General features: G+C 38.7%; 1 protein-coding gene across 1 annotated transcript in view; it reads right to left on the bottom strand.

Annotated features, from left to right (window-relative positions):
• lama4 (laminin, alpha 4) overlaps positions 1-17,055 on the bottom strand; it is a 125,297-nt gene extending 108,242 nt beyond the window's left edge. Inside the window, exons 1-2 of the mRNA XM_052025061.1 lie at positions 16,408-17,055; positions 1,947-2,048 (exon numbers count right to left, since the gene is read on the bottom strand). Of these exons, the coding sequence (XP_051881021.1) occupies positions 1,947-2,048; positions 16,408-16,587 (282 nt within the window). The 5' untranslated portion in view covers positions 16,588-17,055. The remainder of the gene's footprint in view (positions 1-1,946; positions 2,049-16,407) is intronic.
• Between the last annotated feature and the right edge of the window lie 5,409 nt (positions 17,056-22,464).

Raw genomic sequence — 22,464 nt, 5'->3', positions numbered from 1 at the left:
TCTGTTTTCAGCAGCCACAGGACAGGATGTGTAGGGATGCAAATTGAGGATAGCAAAGGTATTTGACTCACTCTCTTCACACTGACAATGTATTCAGCCTGGCTACCATTCTGTCTATTGTGAAGTTTTGGAGTTTAGAAAAAGTGCTCTGGAAGTTCCGATGTCCAGCTTTGTCCATCTCAGATGGGGTAGGGCCTCATTGAGCTCAACCTTGAATGTGTCCAGTCCTTGAATGTCTCGCTTACTTCTTAGGAAACAGGGCTGAGCATAATATTCAGGATGTGGTCTGCCCAGAGGGAACAGATTTCCAGCACATGTCTGAGGCATTAATAAATACCAGATCAAGTTGTTTCTGCCTCTCATTATTCCCTTAACACATAGTCTAGTTAAGCAACCTTAAATATTAAGAGAATCTAGAGACATGAAGTTAGAGGAAGAAAGTGGCAATGAGGTAAAAGATCAAACACAATTTCATTGAATGGTGGAGCAAGCACGAGAGGTCAAATGGCCAAGTCCTGCTTCTATTTCTTATGTTCTTATGTTTTCATTTACCTTTCCACTTAACCTCTTGGGTTTTCCAGTTTATGTTTTGATGATGGAGTTCTCCAATAAAAATCTTTTGTTTCTCACTTCTTATTTTTGTCCTCCTTTTTACATTGACCTGCAGATGCATTTCATTCCCCTGGTATTGACTTTTCTATCTTTAGGATATTTGAAAGTTCATTTCAACTCGGGGCCCCATACAGAATACATTAACTCCTTTTATATAACACTGTCTACACCCTTAAATTATATATATATATTTTTCAACCTTTGGATTGTGCCATGTTTTTAAAATTCCAACCATACCTTCAGTTCCCTATTGTTCTGGCATCTTATTCCTAATCTTTTAAGTAGTCCTGTAGATACTTCATATTACTGAACCCTATTAATTTCAAGTTCCAGGCAGTCTGTATATTTTTGCTCCTCTGTTTACATATGTTGCATTATGCATCATATGCATCAATGCACATAAGCATCTGTTGAATACTTATTAGCTCGTGATTTGGATTCTTACCTCCACTTTGCAGTAACCTCAGCTACTTTATCAGAGTCTTTTTGGGGAAATGCTAACTCTATAATGTGTTTTATATGATTTCGCAAGGAGAGTGTTTCAACAGTTTCCCAGCAAGAAAGTCTAGCCTTGGCTTTTGGTCACTTAGAACAAAGACCACCTGTTTTATGAGAGTAATATATAGCCTCAACAGACATGCCTAACAGTGTAAGAGATTTCCAGCAGTAGAAAGCACAGACTGAAAAAGTCAAAATCAATCAAATCTATTTCCCTCAGTTGGAGTGGGACAGAATTACAAAATGCTGATTAATTCTTGAATTGATTTAACTCATAAATCACTTCCCAAGTAATTGACTCCTTGGATGCAGACAAAGGGTTTATTTTCACTTAATTTTTAAGTCTTTACTTCAATGATTAGAAACAGTTTTGCAGTTCAGGGCCTGAAGTAACTTTAGATTCAACTAATGTGAAAATGTGAACTGACCATTTCCCTCTTATTCCCCTTTAGAATTAAGTCAGAGTTTACCAGCAGTTTGACATGTCATCAAAAATAAAACATACTAAACATGGCCATTTGGCAGGGAATGTTCTATTTTAAATGTGTCCAACCAATCCATGTAGACGGCAATCATTCCCAGCTTGTTTTTGTCTAGAAGTAAAGCCATGTATTATCTACAGAGAGTGTAATCTGAAAAGAAGCAGCTGGCAAAACATGACTCTGATGGTCATTAGAACTGCCTGAGATGGAAATGAAATAAATAAGGAGAAAGGGTAAGCAGCCAGAGGAACTTATAAAATACATTTTGGTCATATGGAACTGACTAATGTTAAACCCATCCAGATAAAAACATCTAACAATAATATCAGATGCATAAAAGCTGCAAGTACTCACAATGCAGATTCCAGAATCAGGAAGGCACTGCTCTGAATGTCCATGGCAGTTGCAAGGCAGACATACTCCATTATCTGTGCTGTAGAAACCTACAGGGCAGTTCTGAAAAAGAGCAGCAAACTGGATTCAGATTTAATTAAAAAGAATCATCAATGACAAATTTATACTTTTTTTTAATCCTAGCCTGGCACCAACCAACTAAACTGATCAAAAATGTAATATGTCCAATGCTTTTTCCAATTTATTCACTTTTGAACTTTGTACAATTTAGCCATTTTTATTTATTTTGTTTATGGTAATTCTGAGTAATAAAGAAATCCTGAGTTAAAATATCCTTTCACTAATAATAGATGTTGTCTGGGAATAAATTGAATTAACTGTGTTAAGTTGAATTAATTGCGGAAAACAAAAATTAGTCCAATAAGATCAATTATTCATCCACATAAAATATTTACAAAAAGAATTTCAGGGAAAAATTACAATTAAAAATATGTTTTTTCATATATGACATTGGTGTTACTGCAAAGCCAAAGTTTATTGTCCTTCCCTAATTTCCTTAGAGAAAATGGTGATGATTCCTTGAGGGGATGGTGGAGAGTTGCTGCAGTCTGCACAGTAAAGGTGCTTCCTCAGTACTGTTAGCTAACGTGTTCCAGGAATTTGATCTAGCAATAATGAAGGAATGACAATATGCTTGCAAGTCAAACTGGTCTTTTAAAAAGATAGAAATGTGCAGTTTGTAGTGTTTCAGTATGCCTGGTGCCTTTCTCATGATGGCACCTTGGCTTGTTGCTGAAATGCATTCCATAGATGGTGCACCAGGAAGTGAATATTTATGGTTGTAAATTGACTATACAGCAAGTGGGCTTCTTTGTCATGAGTGATGTTCAGCTTCTTGAGTCTTGTTAGTCCTGCACTCATCCAGGCAATTGGGGAAAATTCCATTACACTCCCAGCTTGTACCTTGCAAGTGATGGAAAGAATTTGGGGTGTCACGAGGTGAGCCACTTATCACAGGATACCCAGCCTTGTAGCCACAGTATTAATCAGACTGGTTTAGTTAATACCCTCAAGATGTTGATGTTGGGGAAATCAAATGACCATATGAAAAGGGAAGGAGGATACACTCTGTATTGTTGGAAATGGGCATTGCTTGGCACTGTGGTGTGAATGTTGCATGCCAAATAAAAATCAGTAATCAAGAACAAATGATCAATATGTAACCATGCAAAAAGTCTTGTCTTGAGCTGGTTTTATCTTGATGGAAGATAAAACTACAATTCTTCCTACTTGTCTACTATTTTTGCCACTGTAGCTTTAGCCTTGGCAAAAACAGAAATTAACAGGAACAGCATGCTTAAGTGTACTTCCATGAAATATTCACCAGAGTTATGGTGGCAATGTAGGAGGTGACACAAGTAAAGTCATTGTCTAGATGTTCAATATTTAGCTTGGCAAAATAATGCTTCTCTGATTATTGCATAGAGTGATTATCATCAATTAGCTTCAGGTGGATATTGTGTCTGTTGCAGGATTAATTGGGCCGCATTTGGTCTTGAAAAAGATATACATGTTAAATAAGATAAAAGAATATATTGGTTATATGATCGAACACGATACACGTTCTAGCAGTTATGTTTATGGATTCTGGATTAGTTTTAATTTAACATCATAGTCAGCACAGACATGGAGGGCCAAAAGGCTTTTCCTATGCTGTACTATGTTTCTGAGATTTATCATCCTTCTTTTCATTATGTCAAAATAAATGCTCAAAGTAGGATTTTGAGGAGTACAATGCAAAATTATCAAAACAATATCTGGGTCAGCTCCTAAGATACATCAAAGATCAAGATTCAGTCAGTGAAATTCATCTTCAACAGCAGAAGAGTAAGTGACCTCCCTGGCACGATATCCACCTCAGTCATTCCATGCAGAAGCTCCAACTATCTTTGATTTAATTGTGGTAATTATGTGAGTGGCTGAGAAGAAATAGGGGTTAGTAAGTTGATGGTTTACTCCTCCTGATCCTATTAAAATATGATGCAACATGCTTAAACTTTGCCTTTAAGGATACCGCAACATTTATGGGAGGAGATTCAGGTGAAATTCTTTTATTGCAAATTTGAGGTCGTAACCATTAAAATGCATTATTTTCCATTGTTGTCCCAAATCTGCTTTGAAATGTGTGATTATCAAAGGAGGCTCCAGGTTACACTTCCAAATTGATGGAAAAGGCTACCTGTATATAATATAAACCACTGAATCTATTCAACATTTTAGGGCACAGAGATTTTTTTTATAACTAAGCTTGATGTGGTAATTCATTCTGTAACATAATCTAGGAAGTTGCTTTCAGTTTGACTAGTATTCTTTTTTCTGAATTTCCTTGGCTGCTGACTACATTTGTCTGCTGCCCTGTCCAGTGCCTGACACCTACTTCAGTGCCTCAGTGCTTGACCTTTGGTGAGGCTTTCCACTCAGTTCTAGCTTCTGACAATGACATGTTACAAAACATGGGCAAAGTTTTTTAACGCTCCAGTACTGAATTCATGCAAATAATTTCTTTCAAAATGAGTTGCACGATATTTTAGGAGTTGGGATAAGAACAATGAAACATTTATTTTCAGGAGACACTCTTGGTAAAAAGTATTTTGGTCATTTGAAGTCCAGTCTTAAGAAGATACAAAATAATGATTTTAGAAGTTACAGTAACTGGTGAAAATTTATATCCACAATTTTGAAATATTTTAGATGTTAGGTTCAAGAAATATATCAAGGGAATTAATTGCACAGTGTCAGTTACGAAATTGTTTGGATGGTTGTGGAAAAAAAGCAAACAGCTTGGAACTCAATATTTAGAGATATTTGACTTCTAGGAAGGTCATGTGGAAAGAAAAAGCACATGGCGTAGCTTTATGGTGAGAGATAAAATATTGTTGGCACAACATCGTGGGCCAAAGGGCCTATACTGTGCTATAATGTTCTATGTACAGTGAGAGAGGTGATCTAGACTCAAAAGATGTAGAGCCCATTTTGATGGAATTAAAAAAAAACATGGGGAAGAAGATAGTGGTAAGAGTAGTGTGTAGGCCCCTAAACAGTAGCCACACTATAATAAAATTTTAAAAAAATCAAAAAGTAATGGAGCATGTAGAAAGAGTGGTGCATTAATCACGGGTGAATTTAATCTTCATGTAGGCTGGGTTAATCAAATAAAAAATCATGGCTACAAGAAATATTTCTTAAAATGCATCAGGATTGATTCCAGAGGAATGTGTTATAGAGCCAACCAGGAAACAGACTGTTTTGGATTTGGTAAAGTGTAATTAGGCTGGTTTAATGAATGATCTTAGATATTCAAGGAGATAGAGAGCCTAGTGACATGGTGTCATGACAACAACCTTTCCCTCAATATCAGCAAGACAAAAGTGCTGGTCATTGACTTCAGAAAGGGGGGTGGTACACATCAACAGTGCTAACGTTGAGAGGGTTGAGACCTTCATGTTCCCAGGAGTGAACATCATTGATATCCTGTCCTGGTCCAATCAAGTTGATGTCACAGCCAAAAAAGCTCACCAGTGCCTCTACTTCCTCAGGAGGCCGAAGAAGTTTGGCATGTCCCTGTTGACCCTCACCAATATTTTTCGATGTACCATAGAAAGCATCCTATCCAGATGCATCATGGCTTGGTATGGCAACTGCTCTGCCATGACCACAAGAAACTGCAGAGAGCTGTGGACGCAGCTCAACATATCACGGAAACCAGCCTCCCCTGCATGGACTCTGTCTACACTTCTTGCTGCCTCGGTAAAGCAGCCAACATAATCAAAGACCCAGACATTCTCCCTTCTCCCCACTCCCATCGGGCAGAAGATACATACCACCAGGCTCAAGGACAGCTTCTATCCTGCTGTTATGACTATTGAATGGTTCCCTAGTACGATAAGATGGACTCTTGACCTCACAATCAACCTTGTTATGACCTTCACCTTATTGTCTACCAGCACTGCACTTTCTCTATAACTGTAGCACTTTATTCTGCACTCTGTTATTGTTTTACATTGTGGTACCTCAATGTACTGTTGTAATACATTGATTTGTGTGAACAGAATGCAAGACAAGTCTTTCACTGTACCTCAGTACATGTGATAATAATAAACCAATTTACCAATTTACCACAACAGATCTTACCATTCAGCTTGAGACTGAAAAAGCTGGATCTGAAACAATTGTATTAAATTTATATAAGGGAATTGCAAAAGAATGAGGAGACAGTTGGCTAACGTAGATTGGGCAGGTAGATTAGCAGGTAAAACAATAGGCGAACTAATGAGGCTAAAGGCTGATTAGTCCCCTGGATGATCCTAAATCAAGTGGCTACAGAGATATTGAATGCAATGGTTTCAATCTTCCAAAAAGTCCTTAGATTCTGGGGAAGTATCACAATTGCCAATATGATACCCTTATTCAAAAAGGGTGGGAGGCAAACAAATGGTAAATGCAAGCTGGTTTGTCGAATGTTTGTTATTGAAATAATATTCGGAATCAATTATTAAGGAAGTAATAGCAGAACATAATCTGATCAAGCAGAGTCAGAATGGCTCATAGAGGGGAACTTACATCTGATAAAAGTAGGCTTTCAAAGGTTTCCACATGAAATGTTACTTCACCTGATAAAAACTCATGGATAGGGAATTAAAGTACTGGCAAGAAACATCGAGTAGGATAAGTTGTCATTTTCAGATCGGCAACCTATAACCAGTGAGGTGTCATAGGGATCAGTGCTGGCACTACAGTCATCCACAATATATATTAATGATTTTGAGGAAATGTACTGTATCCAAATTTACATATGACACAAAAGAATATGGGAAGGTAAATTGCAAGGAGGATACAAATGGTTTATGGAGACCTAAGGATAGATTGAGTGAGTGGACAAAAACTTGGAAAATGTGAAGTATAATGTGGGAAAACGTGAAGTTGTTCAGTTTGGAAGGTGAAATTATATATAAAAAAAAATGCAGAAAGCTGCAACACAAATGGGTTTGGACGTTCCCTGCACATGAAACACTGAAGTGCAACAAGTAATTGAGAAGGCTGACAAAATGCTTGCTTTTATTTCAAGGGAGTTGGAGTAAAAAAAAGTAGGGAAGTCTTACTGTAATTGTACATGACAAAAGTGAGGCCACTTCAGAGAAGTTTCACTGGGATGATTCTAGTTATGAGGACAGATTGAACAGGTTGGATCTGTATTGATTGAAGTTTAGAAGAATGAGAGGTGATCTTATTCAAGCATGTAAGGTCCTAGGGGGTTTGAAAGGGTAAATGCTTAAAAAAGGTTCCATTTTATGACAAGAGTCTAGGGCCCGAGGATATGGTCTCAGAATAAGGGAGCACATATTTACAAATGAGATGGGGAAAATTTTCTTCCCTCAAAAGGCTGTGCATCTTTGGAGTTCTTTACCAGAGAAAGCTGTGGAAGCTCAATCTTTGAATATATTCAAAGTTAAGGGAGATTGACTTTTAATCACTATGGCAATCGAAGGTATGAAGAGAGGGCAAGAAAGTGAATTTGAAGATAATAGGATCACTCATGATCTTATTTAATAACAGAGCAGACTTAAAGGAACGAATGGCCTACACCTGTTCCTGTTTCTTATGATGTAGTCTTAAAAGAGATAAAAGAAAGGAACAAGATGAAAATGAAAATAACGATGTTCTACTGATCTTGTCTTCAGAAATGTCAAACTATTGAGAGTGGTTTCATGAACCAAATGCAGAGCTATAACATAGTATTGCAAAATAACATAAAATAAGATTTCTTTATTAGTCACATGTACATCGAAACACAGTGAAATGCATCTTTTGCGTCGAGTGTTCTGGGGGCATCTCGCAAGTGTCGCCAAGCTTCCGGTGCCAACATAGCATGCCCACAGCTTTCTAACCCTTACATCTTTGGAATGTGGGAGGAAACCGGAGCACCCAGAGTAAACCCATGCAGACACGGGGAGAACATATAAACTCTTTACAGACAGTGCCTGGAATTGAACCCGGGTCTCTGGCGCTGTAATAATGTTACGCTAACTGCTACACTACTGTGCCTGAAATAGTATGAGTGAAATCGCTGTTGGATAGAATTCTGTTAATGTGTAGTTACTTGCAAGCATAGGCACCAGGTATATGAGCAATAAATTCTCTCCTGAATTAAAAAGTAACTGGTTTTCATTTGGATTTCAACAGCTTGCTTCAGACTCCATTGCAATTCCACTTGGCTACATCAGGTTTTAGCCTATGGTCTCCTTTGTTATTAGGATATGAGAGAGATGATCAGTTGACTGTCAGTCTTCCAAGCATTTATGTCTGTGAACTTCACCAGACTCACTTGGAGAAGACAGGTTTGCAAATATCATTGCATAGTATGATTTATTTTATTATCTCCTTTGAATAATTGTTCTTACTGAGAAACCTGTATATTAAAAGCAACTTTTAGTTTCAGTGACTCAAAAAATAAAATTGTTCCACATGTCATCATTTTCATTTGTTTTCCTGTATTTGCAAATACATTGTGAAGTTAAGTTCTAAGAATGAGTCTACGCATCGAATGCATGGTTGATTCACCAGATAATCAAATGGGTAATAACATTAGTAGTAATTGTGATTTGTTTCCTTCATGACACTGTTGGTTTAAATTATCAGTATTTATGAACTAAATAATGCATAGAGGTTCTTTGACCTAAAATGTTTATTGTTTGCCTTTCCACAGATGTTGTCTGACCTCCTGAATGTTTCCAGCATTTTCTCCTTTTATCACAATGAACACATCTGACAGCAATGTAAAATATATGTGCTTATGGGAAAGTATATAAAGAATTCCTAATGCTTTACTTCAAGCAACTGTCCTCTCTAATGTAAAACATATGCTATTTCCAGTGTTAAATATAGAACCTCCAGAATGAAAATGCAATTATCGCAGTATCTTCACTGTGACTGATTTTCTTGTTGCAGTTAGACATTGCCAGTTTAGAATTAAACTGTGTGCTGAAAGATACATAAAAATAGTTGAATTGTCTTTTGCTTCTATGTGCAACTTCCCCATAAATGTTTCAGTTGAGTTTGTGGACTCAGTATTTGGAAAATTGTAGCAGAAACCCCAACTATTAATTTGTGTAAATATTAACCCATGCTCACACTATGGAGCCTCACTTCTTTGAAAGCTGATCAAACAATTAGATGTTGCGGTCTGGTGACTTCTGTTTTCATTTAACCATCTGTTCTTTTTCTGAGCATATTTATTACAAAGCTTTTGTGCAATATTGCATTCTGCCTCCAGCATATCACAGTCAAACCTCCATTTCTGAATCATCATTTTCTCCAAGTCCTTTAAAAATATAAGTTTTCAGGACACAAAGGGTCATTTATTTCAAATCATGACAGCCTGAAAATAATTCTACTCCATTGGAGACAGTTCTAGTAAACCAAGTGTCTCCTCAATACAATAACCGTGATCATTTGTATAATCCTGTTCTGGCTATGCCTTTTAAAATAGATTTATCTTCATGATGTGGATAATTCCTACAAGGCTGAATTCATTACTGCTCTCAAAGAAAGCCATAGCAGGACTTCGATCTGAATGGTTGCAAGCCTTGTGGTTATGGTGTTCCTAAAATGGCATTTGCTAAATTATTCCTGAACATTAGTCCAACAATCACATATGGCCAAATCAGGATGGCATGCAACTTCAAGAGCTGGGTTCCAGCCAAGTGCATATTGATTGATTCCTAGGGCTAGTAAAGAATCCCTGGCCGGTTGTGCTAAACTACTTTTGTATTTCTCTCAGTACACAGCTTAATTTTGAACTGGGGTTTAATACATTACACAATCGCTTGAGGGAAAGGATGCCAAACAACTAACAAAATTAGCTACAAAATAAATAGAAGGAAGAAAATAACATTTTCATTTTTATGCCTTGCTGTTTGTATTTAAGACCATGAATAATAGAAGTTTAACAGTACTTTCGATAAAACCAAATTTTGGAAGTAGAATAAATTAGTAATATATTGCTTTCTTTGAGTAAATATCACTTAATAAACTTATTTTAAGATATTTATTTATTAGTCACATATACATGGAAACACACAGTGAAATACGTCTTTTTGCGTTACTGAGAATGTGCTGGGGGGCAGCCCGCCACTCTTCCGGTGCCAACATAGCATGCCTACAGCTCCTAACCTGTACGTCTTTGGAAAGTGGGAGGAAACCGGAGCACCCGGAGGAAACCCACACAGAAATGGGGAGAACGTATGAACTCCTTACAGGCAGCAGCGGGAATTGAACCCAGGTCGCTGGCGCTGTAATAGCATTATGCTAACTGCTATGCTACCGTGCCGCCCACTTCTATCCTAATGGCTTAAGTGTGTTTTTAATAATAAGTTGTCCTTAACAGCATACAGTGCTCTGACTGTGAAATAATGACTTTTTTGCATTAATTTGTCATTAATTCTCAGAGATGTTACCCATACTGGAGGGCTTAAGGAGACAGCGGATAAGTTGTGACTTTTTTCTCTAGAATGTAGGAGGCTGAGAGGTGATCTTATAGAGGTTTATAAAATCTTGAGGGGCATAGATAAGGTCTTTTCCTCAGGGTAGGGGACCAAAACTAAAGAGCAAAGGTTTAAGGTGAGAGGGGAAAAATTTGCAAGGGATCTGAGGGGAACCATTTTCACACAGAGGGTGGTGGGTATCTAGAATGAGCTGCTAGAGGATGTGGTAGAGGTAGGTTCAATTACAACATTTAAAAGCAATTTAGATAGGTACATGGATAGGAATAGTTTAGAGGAATATGGGCCGAATGTGAGGAAATGGGACTAGTTCAAGTAGACAATTTAGTCAGCATGAACAAGTTGGGCTGAAGGGCCTGTTTCCATGCTGCATAACTCTATGGCTCTAACTGTTTATCATACATAAAGCTCTGCACCTTGTTAGCCTTCAGTTTTTGTTTTATCTACGGACTTTAACTTTCTGGGAATTAAATATTGCAACTATTTGGTCACTTTATTACAGACCATCATCATTCCATAAAGTGGCATCAGACAGATGGAATGACATACATTCAAGTTATTGCTTTTCCTCTTATTGTATATTACATTGACCCATCCAAGGGCAAAGAGTGAAACATCTGGTTAAAAAAAGTTATATCTTGAAATAAGATTATTATTTTGTAGACATTGCACAAAATAATCTTCTTTTAACAAAGCAAAATTAAAAATTCCCTTAATTTGTGTATTCTTTTCATAATCCACAAACTAAACACAGAACTTATTTTATGTCAATATTATTGTAGCTTCTACCGCCTGGTCTAGTTATACTTTAAACCAAAATGTTCTATCCCTTATCTGACCCTCATTAGCATCATCAAAAATGCTAACCATTGTTTCCAGCCAAGTCAGAATAAAAAGATCAAAGCCACAGATACTCTCAGGACAGTGGATAGTGATGTCAATCAGAACTCAATCGGTGACATCCAGGTTTCTCAGATGAATAAGAGACATTTTAATTCTAAAGTAAGTGTGGTATCCTGTTGAGTGGTCCTGTTGGAAGGTGACAAAGGTAATCAAAATAGTTTCTGTGGGAATGGGGAGAGAAGTCAATTGAGATTGATATGTGAATAGGTCAGTGTACCATCTTAACCTTCTTGTTAAATCTCTTCTTTTCTGTCCCGCATACCTCCAACCTGTAAAAACGAGTCAAGCTGAAACGTGGAATTCATAAGCTGTAGGGGATCTCAAAAAGGAAAAAGAAACAATATAATTTGAACAAACCTGAAGAATTGTTGAGTTTCCAGTTTCAACTTATGATAGGTTATCGTATTGTTCTCTGTCTGTCCAGATCCCAATGATTAATTAAACTTCTATTTATGTTATGTCATATGATCACATAATTTAATGGTTAATAATAACATATAAAGGTCATGCCTTAACTCCAAAGTCCAAGTTATAGCTTACAAAATCCAGCTGCTTTCCTCGAAAAATGTTATTTTAGCACTTCCGAATGTTAGCCCAATACATACCCTTTAACAATGCATTTTACTATGCATTTAACACTAACCTCCAGCCAGTCCAACTTGGTTATTTGCAACATAAGAGAGTTTTAATTCTCAAGAGTACATCATTACTTCATTTGAGGTGCCTGGAGGCTGTGAAAATGTTACAGAATGCAAGTATTTTGTTTCTTCCTTATTTCTGTTAATTGGTTAAAGTTAAGCTTTCAAGGCAAAAGCTTAAATGAGTTATGTCCCCACATGAAACTCAGTTTACTTTAGAGCTTCAGGTATACACTGTTCCAGAGTGACTGAAAAGTTCATAGTCTTCATCAGTAGCTCTATTATCTACATTATTTTTGCAAATTAGTTTTAATATACATTTTTAAAAGGGATAAGTCAAATCAGGTTCCATAGGACAAATCAAATTGTGTACATTTTTGATGAATTATATTATAAAAAATATAATGATGATGTCAATTCTGACATCAAAAAATATAATGATAAAGAATTCTGGATAAATTAAAACATTCTTAGTTTTATGGCAAGCTAACATAATTTCTTAGCAAAAGGGCCACCAAGTTCAAGATTTCCAGCAAACATGGAAGTTCCAAATGTGCTGACCAAGTCTCACCAGTGATTGTCCTTCTGTGCCCCGTGTGGGATTTCTCATGGAGTCCTGTGGCAGAGCACAAACCCAATGCAATTCTCCAACACTTATACTGGGGCATCTCAGTGAGACTGCAAACAATGAAAATGTTCAGTTGAATGGAAATGAATGACTGTAAGGGAGTGAGGTAAGAAAATAGTTTACGTATTTTGCATTAATTATGTTTGCTTTAGTGATTTTAATTGGGGTTTGAAATATTTTTCTAAATCAAACAATGTTTTCATTGTTTTAATAGCTTTTGAATGTTTCTAAATAATAGGAGTTTTCAGAAGCATTGAACATTCTTGACAGCTTTGATAGCTGGTTAAGAACAGTGGAGTGTCTTAGCCAGTTGTCAAAGCTTTTTCACCTGTTTCACAGTCTGGAATTTACTGATGATACCCATTCATTGGACATTACCATTTGGTATTGGGATGGTTTTGGGCAGCAAGGAAACATCAGTGGATTTAAAAAGGCAGCTCAATATTAGCTTATATGTCAGTGAGATTGTAGTTGGATCTCCTCTGTATATTGTCCATCCACTTACTATCATGTGGATTTGAATCTAATTAAATGACATGTGAACTTCAGAATTTATTCAAATGTGCAGGGTTAATTATGTCCAAAATCAAATAAAGGAAGATATGTTTCATAGCTTTATTTGCTGTAATAACAGTAAAAAGAATGATGTGAATGTTTAACAGGACAATAAATAAAAACAAACCTCAAATTTGTTTGGCTGGAAAAGTCCAAAAATCTCTGATAGGAATAAATGCCACAAGATATCATTTCTACAATGTTGGAAATTAACCACAACAAGCCTCCAATGTAACGACACATTTTAGTCTGAATGAAATCAGATGCATTGGATAATCAGTACCTTTTACGCTAAACAATTGACAAGGCGGCCATGGCCACTCTAATTGGTTTCATTTCCACAAGGTTGCAGGTTGCCAACATAGAAAGATCCAAACATACTTTGCTAATTTCTCCATTTTGCAAGTAAAAGGAAAAGATTTTAATTGAAGATACTACATATCATGTTATTTGGGAGGTGAACTTAGGCAAGGACACTCATGACTGTGTGGCCAGATTCTGCTCTAACTCCAGCTACAAGTTTGCAGATGATACCACCGTAGTAGGCCGTATCTCAAACAGTGATGAGTACAGGAAGGAGATAGAAAGCTTAGTGGAATGGTGTCATGACAACAACCTTTCCCTCAATGTCAACAAAAGGAAAGAGCTGGTCATCGACTTCAGGAAAGGGGGCGGTGTACATGCACCTGTCTACGTCAATGGTGCTGAGGTCGAGAGGGTTGAGAGCTTCAAGTTCCTGGGAGTGAACATCACCAACAGCCTGTCCTGGTCAAATCACATAGAAGCCACGGCCAAGGAAGCTCACCAGTGCCTCTACTTCCTCAGGAGGCTAAAGAAATTTGGTTTGTCCCCTTTGACTCTCACCAACTTTTATTGATGCACCATAGAAAGCATCCTATCTGGATACATCACGGCTTGGTACAGCAACTGCTCTGCCCAGGACCGCAAAAAACTGCAGAGAGTTGTGGACACAGCCCAGCACATTACAGACACCAGCCTCCCCTCCTCTCTGTCTTTACCTCTCGCTGTCTTGGTGAAGCAGCCAGCATAATCATAGACCCCACCCACCCGGGACATTCTCCCTTCTCTCCTCTTCCATCGGGTAGAAGATACAGGAGCCTGAAGGAACGTACCACCAGGCTTAAGGACAGCTTCTACCTCACTGTGATAAGACTATTGAACAGTTCCCTTATACAATGAGATGGACTATGACCTCACGATCTACTTTGTTGTGACCTTGCACCTTATTGCACTGCACTTTCTCTGTAGCTGTGACACTTTACTCTGTACTGTTATTGTTTTTACCTGTACTACCTCAATGCACTCTGTACTGACTCAATGTAACTGCACTGTGTAATGAACTGACCTGTACGATCGGTTTGTAAGACAAGCTTTTCACTGTACCTCGGTACAAGTGACATTAATAAACCAATACCAATTCCAATACCAACTTTTCATAAGTGCTTTTTCTAATACAAGGACACACTTGGTGTGGAGAGTTGGGTACAGTCACCATTATATCCCCCCAATTGTTTGTATTTCCTAACTTAAACAGAGCCTAATCCTGCTTAAATAAATTGGGCGTCAAAGGCAGCCACGCACATTACTAAAGTAAGTACTCAATTTCTAAGGTTATGTGTTATGCTTCAAATTTGTCTATTTACTGGTACAGGAGTATTTGGTTGCATTAAACTCTGTGTTATCAGAAAATACAAATTAGTTTCACATCTGCAATTTGAATTGCGCAAAAATGCTTTCACTAAGGTAGATTTTTCAGTCTCAAACAAGACAAGCACTTACATTTGCATCACATTTAAAGCATAGATTTTGATTTCACATCAACTTTATCAATATTATCTTTTCTTGTTTCATCAGAGAATCATCGTTCTTCTGACTTCAATTTTCTAATTGAGGGTCAGACATGGAAATTACTTGAAGAATTCAGATCACTTGCCTCAGTGGAATATATAGCAACTTAAGACTGACTTTGTGCTCATGCTCAGAAGTTTAAATTCAGTGACTGTGGTCCCTGTGTCATGTTAAAAACATTTTTTGTGACCCTAAAAGTATGTAGCACATTCCACAGATGTCTATAGCTCAGATAGTTTGCTAATCATTTTCTCACAAGAAACAGTGATATGTTTTTCTCCAGACTAGTGAGAAACTCCCATCGGACTGAGATTTTATTACATCTCCCACTGATCATTATTTCTCTTTATTGCCGCCCCCTTTCCATGTGTCTCTGCCTACACTGCAAAGCAAGTAAGCTGCAGAGAAGAATTCCTGATGTTGATATCATTTGACATATCGAGAAAGCCACATGTTTAATAACTCCTTCTTACATTATGTTAGAAATTACTGCATATTTTATGGGAAATCAAAAGAATCCAGGCACATATGCCTTTGATTTGGAAGGGGAAATAAATCTTAAGATAAACACTTCCGTGAGTTACTCCCCAGTGGAAAAGCTCCATCATTTTTTCCATCTTCAAAAAATTCCATAATACCATTTCTTTGTAGTTTTGCTTTTGACTCAAGTTTGATATTTTTGGAATTATTTTTTTCTCTCCTTATCTGATTGACTAATGATTCTTCAGCTCCTTCCTTCTTTATTTGATCTCCACGGTCCTTTTATATTTTCCCATCTTCTTTGTGTTATAAATTTATAGGATTTTTTAGTATCTCTGCCTTTTATTTACTACTCTAATGTCTTATTCATTGAATTATTCGAATTATTCATTATGGATGGGATTTCTAATTCCTCCTCATCCTTAACCTGCAGTTCAACAGATCCAAACTGTCCCCAAAACTACATACATACGTCATTAATCTTACAGATAAACTGAAGTGATTTGATATATAGGCAAGGAATGTGGCACAGTGGGAGAGGCAGGAGAGAGAACAGGCAATGGAAAGGTCAGCAACAGTTTCCTTTTACTAACACAATAAAGAGGAAAAAACTGAGAACAACCACAGACATTTATAAAAAAGCTTGACTATATTTAAATTACTGGGTTGTATGCAGCTGGAATTTGAAGTATAGATTTCTTTTCTCAATTATATTTGCTTCTTAAAAATCTGATAGAGATATTTTTTGTTAGACCATTTAAATAGTGATAATATTCACCTGAAAGGAGCATTAATATTAACAACTTTTTTATGTAAAATTAGTTGGTTACCTTCTCAGACTGATTCTCTACATCCACTGGATGCTGATCTCTAAAGATGGTAGATTTCCCAGTGAGATTATCTTCTGTGTTAATAGAAAGCCCACTGCTTTCCCCAGAGCTAGTGGCTGGGTAAAGCAATCCAAAGACAGTAAGGTAGAAAACACGCTGCCAGAGTGAAATCCAAGCCATTTCCTCCTCTTCTCCTGACAGTCTTTTCTTCAGGTTATTGTCAGACTCTCTCTGGAGTCTGCTTGCTACTCCTGTCTTGTAGCTGTGGATGTTTTTCCTACCTCCTGCTTTCAATTGCCAGATGTACCACTTTAAGGCAGTCTTAACGATCGTCCTAAAAAAATGCTTTCACTTCCTTTCCCAGCTTTTGCTCTGATTTTCCCCTAGAGGCTCCTCTTAAACAACATACAGCTGGGCAGTACTTGGAACAAACTCTGTCAAAAGAGATTTGTATTGCAGGAAAACACAGCAGTTCCCATTTACCTTATCTGAATTTCATCAGGATACAGACTGAGCCTATATTCCGCTTTAGTTTCTTATGTTCAGCTCTCTCTCATATTTCCATCAGCTGCCTCTGTCTCACAGTTTACTTCTCAAATCCAAAACCTAGACTTTGCAAATAGTCCACAGTCCACAGCAGCTTCCTGCCCATATGCCTTCAGGGTTTGGCAGATTAATCTAAAACGTACAGTAGGCTTGGACTTGAAAAGGGTCACAAGCATACGAAAGAAGGAGAAATGACCAATAGGATGCAGAATATTAATTATTGTACAATTCTTCAGGAGTAAATTTGTTCAATCAAGCAGTAATACAATGAAATTGAACTTCACACAGGAATAAATCGATAGAAAAAAATTTCTTCCATAAACACACAGAGTATTTTGTGAAAACTATGAACAGGAGCCTTAGTGTGTGCAGCATGCCACTCAGAAGAAAATAATATCTAGTTATACTGTATGTTGGACTATTACCTGATTCCCTTCAATTACAACTAACTTGCCGATATTTTACAATACAGAAACAGATTTAATGACAGAGAAAATTAAATAAGATATGCAAAGTTGTTTTCATTTATGGAAGATTGCTTTTCTATTTGAAGTTTTAAACATGGTTGGCTTGAATTTTCAAGTGTCCAAAAAGGCACATTAAAGAATTCCTGAAAGGGACATCACCCACCTCAATTCCATCACAGCAGAGGCACAAGAAGCCATGTAACCAGATACACTTTGTGTAAAGAAAGGCCCTTCCTCCACGAGCTCCACCATTGTGGTTCTGAAAGAGAAAGTCAAGCGGTCCAGAGTGTGACAATGGGGTAGAGAGAGAACTGATGGAGGAAAGTCATTGTGGCATGATCAGGTCCGGAGTTGGTGGGAGTAGGAGCATCGGGAAATAGATAGATGTAGTATTATTGATCACCGGGAGTATCAGGTGTCATGAATGTCAAGGTATTTGGGATCAGTCAGCTCATTAGATATGGGCAGAAGTCATTGGCTGGATGGATAAGGTGTCAGGATGAAAGGATTGCTGGGAACACACACACTTGCAAAAACACTCACACACACATACTCATTCACACGCATTCACAATCACACGCACATATTCATACTCATGCATATATTCACACTGAGACACTCACACTTGCACACACACATACATATTCTGCAGATAACCCAAACTACTCTCCATCCGTGTGACCTCCATAGAAATGTTATCCAGGTTTTGTCTAAAGTTGTGCTTCTCCCTCATAATATAACAAATGTTCTCTGTCCATCAAGCAACACATGCTGTTACTTCTTAGAGTTAGAAGTTAGAACGCTACAGCACAGTACAGGCCCTTCAGCACACAATGCTGTGCCGACATCTTATCCTGCTCTAAGATCTATCTAACCCTTCCTTCCCACATAGCTCCCTATTTTTCTATCATCCATGTGTCTATCTAAGAGTCTCCTAAATGTCCCTAATGTATCTGCCCCCACAACCTCTGCAGACAGTGCGTTCCACGCACCCACCACTCTCTGTGTAAAAAACTTACCCCTGACATCCCCCTTATACCTTCCTTCAATCACCTTAAAATTATATCCGCTTGTGTTAACCATTGTCACCGTGGGAAAAAGTCTCTGACTGTCCACTCAATATATGTCACTTATCATCTTGCACACCTCTATCAAGACATCTGTCATCCTCCTTCTCTCCAAAGAGAAAAGCCCTAGCTCACTCAACCTATCCTCACAGGACGTGCTCTCCAATCCTGACAACATCCTGGTAACTCTCCTCTGCACCCTCTCTAAAGCTTCCATATCCTTCCTATAGTGAGGCAACCAGAACTGAGCACAATACTTCAAGTGTGGTCTGACCTGAGTTCTATAGAGCTGCAACATCACCTCGCAGCTCTTGAACTCAATACCCCGACTAATGAAGGCCAACACTCCATATGCCTTCTTAACAACCCTATCAACCTTCGCGGCAACCTTGAGGGATCTATGGATATGGACCCCAAGATCCCTCTGTTCCTCCACACTGCTAAGAGTCCTGCCATTAACCTTGTATTCTACCTTCAAATTCGATCTCCCAAAGTGTATCACTTCACACTTATCCGGGTTGAACTCCACCTGCCACTTCTCAGCCCAGGTCTGCATTCTATCAATATCCTCTTATAATCTACAACACCTTCTACACTATCCACCACATGACCAACCTTTGTATTATCAGCAGACTTACTAACCCAGCCTTCCACATCCTCATTCAAGTCATATATAAAAATCACAAATAGCAGGGGTCCCAGAACAGATCCCTACGAAACACCATTGGTCACCGACTTCCAGGCAGAATATGCTCCATCTACCACCACCCTCTGTCTTCTATGGGTGAGCCAATTCTGACTCCACACAGCCAAGTTTCCCTGGATCCCATGCCTCCTGACTTTCTGAATAAGCCTTCCATGAGGAACCTTATCAAACGCCTTACTAAAATCCATGTACACCACATCCGCTGCTCTACCTTCATCAAAGTGCTTTGTCACATCCTCAAAGAATTCAATCAGGCTCATGAGGCACGAACTGCCCCTCACAAAACCATGCTGACTGTTCCTAATCAGCCCATGCTTCTCTAAATGCCCATAAATCCTGTCTCTAAGAATCTTCTCCAGTAATTTGCCCACTTCTGAAGTAAGCCTCACTGGTCTGTAATTCCCAGGGTTATCCCTACTCCCTTTCTTAAACAAAGGAACAACATTTTCCACCCTCCAATCATCTGACACTACTCCTGTGGCCAGTGAGGATGCAAAGGTCGTCACCAAAGGTGCAGCAATCTCTTCCCTCGCTTCCCGTAATAACCTTGGATATATCCCGTCTGGCCCTCGTGACTTATCGATCCTAATGTTTTTCAATAGTTCCAGCACATCCTCTTTCCTCACGTCAACATGCCCTAGCATAACAGCCTGTCATACATTATCCTCACAAATGTCGAGGTCTCTGTCACTGGTGAATACTGAAGCAAAGTATTCATTAAAGAACTCCCCTACCTCTTCCAACTCCAGGCAAGTTTCTTCTTTTATCCCTGATCAGTCCTACTCTGACTCTAGTCATCCGCTTATTCTTCACAAATGTGTAGAACGCCTTGGGGTTTTCCTTTATCCTACTTGCCAGGGGCTTCTCATGCCCCCTTCTAGCTCTCCTAAGTCCATTCTTAAGCTCCCTCCTCGCTACCTTGTAACTCTCCAGAGCCCTGTCTGATCCATGCTTTCTAAACCTCGGGTAAGCTTCTTTCTTCTTCTTGACAAGATATTCTACATCTCGTGTCAACCACGGTTCTTTCACTCTATCATCCTTAGCCTTCCTCAATGGGACGAACCTATCCAGAGCCCCACGCAAGTATTCCTTAAACAAGCTCCACATTTCCGCTGTGCACTTCCCCAAGAATTTCTGTTCCCAATTTATGCTCCCAAGTTCCTGCCTAATAGTATCATAATTCCCCCTCCCCTAGTTAAATACTTTCCCATATTGTTTGCTCCTATTGCTGTCCAAGGCTATGTAAAGGTCAAGGAGTTATGGTCACTATCTCCAAAATGCTCTCCCACCGTGAGATCTGAAACCTGATCAGGCTCATTGCCTAGTGCCAGGTCCAGTATGGCCTCTCCTCTAGTCAGCCTGTCCACATACTGTGTCAGGAATCCTTCCTGTACACACCTGATAAACTCCATCCCATCTATCCCCTTTTACACTAAGGAGGTGCCAATTAATATGAAGGCAGTTGAAATCACCCATGACAACAATCCTGGTATTTTTGCACCTCTCCAAAATCTGCCTTCTGATCTGCTCCCTAGCATCTCTGCTGCTGTTGGTGGGTCTGTAGAATACTCCCAATAGAGTGATTGCTCCCTTCCTTTTTCTGACTTCTACCCACACTGACTCAGTGGATGATTCCTCTATGACATTCTTTTGTTGATAATCCTTTAATTTCCTTCCATAAATGAAAGGAAAGCTCAAGACCAGGTGGTCCTCCAGACATCTTGCAGCTCACATCTTCCATGGCTTGTTCAGGCAAAGAATCTCAAAGGGAGAGGATCAGTTCCGAGTACTGTACACCCAGGGTAAGGTTTGTGTCATTCTCTGAATTGATTCTCTCTCATTGAGGATTGCAGGGCATGTGAAAAACAGCCAGCTGCTGCTCCTAAAGCTCTTGCTATTCATTATCATCCTCCCCGGTTTCCACAGTCCTCCTCTTCCTCCTCCCCCTTCTTTTTCTTCCTAGGCACTCCCTTAGGATTGAGGTTGACTTGCTTCCACTCCAGTTTACTTTGGGTTCTGAGGTGGCTGGAGAAGCCAATAGGAGAACCGTCCTCTCTTCCGCAGATGGAGCAGGAGGTATCTGATGGGATGAGTGGGTGAGTAAGTAGATTATGATATGGTGTGTCCTTCCTCACTTACACAGGACTTCTGGGTGCCCCTGCCCAATACTCCGGTATTCCCACCATGGTTTCAATGATGATTATCAGAAAGCTCAAGAAACCTGTGGGAACTGAGATGAAGTCCTAAATTTCTGTTAATGTCATTTAGACTTGTTATCCACCCATGGGGGGGGGATACCCAATCTCTGACCTGCTCTTTTATCCGCAGTATATACGTGGCTGAAAAGTTGAATTTTTGGTCAATAATGGCCTCAGAATGTTGATGGTGGGGTCTTAGCGATAGTAATGCCAATAAATATCAAAAGTGGGTGCTTTGCTCTTTTGAAAATGAACATTGCGTGGCACTTTTGTAGTGTAAATGTTGCTTGTCATATATCAACCCATGACTGAATGTGGTCTAAGTCTTACGATATGAATGTGCAGGAAATGGAAGGATATGGACATTGTGTAGGCAGAAGGGATTAGTTTATTTGGACATTTGATTACTTGTTTATTTAGTTCAGCACAGCATTGTGGGCTGAAGGGCCTGTTCTTGTGCTGCATTGTTCTATTGACAATGTTGGAAATGAATTAGAGCAGCGAACAACCTCATAATCCTTGAGCAAAACTAGACTTGAGAAAAATCTTTTTCCATCAAGTGATGGGAAATATTCCCAGAAAAAATAATTAATTCAGATGAGTCATCCATTTTGACATAATTAATATATTTTTGTTTGAATAGACTTGTCAGCAAACCTTTTTTTTGCAATAATATCATGTTATAAAATATTCACCGCTCCTCCCCCTTCCCCCTCCCTCTTATTCCGGCTTCTGCCCTCTTCCTTTCCAGTCCTGATAAAGGTTCTTGGCCCGAAATGTCAACTTTTATTTCCCTTCGTGGATGCTGCCTGACCTGCTGAGTTCCTCCAGCACTTTTTGTGTATTGCTCCAAATTCCAGCGTCTGTAGAATTTCTTGTGTTATATGTTATAAAATATTGTGTGCACAATTCAAGTGAAGAATTTCCTTTTAATATACTTTGGCAATGCTTGTGTTCTAATGTAAATTCAAAACGCTGACTTGCAAAGGAAAGCTTGGGTTTTTTGCATTATTTGGGCCATCCTTAAGCACTTCACTAATAGTTCGGTACAAATGAAGTGAGTTCATCATTCC

Source organism: Pristis pectinata, chromosome 10, assembly GCF_009764475.1.
Source record: "Pristis pectinata isolate sPriPec2 chromosome 10, sPriPec2.1.pri, whole genome shotgun sequence".
Classification (NCBI taxonomy): domain Eukaryota; kingdom Metazoa; phylum Chordata; class Chondrichthyes; order Rhinopristiformes; family Pristidae; genus Pristis; species Pristis pectinata.
The sequence above is the reverse complement of the archived record's forward strand: the minus strand, read 5'-3'. Positions and strand labels throughout refer to the sequence as shown.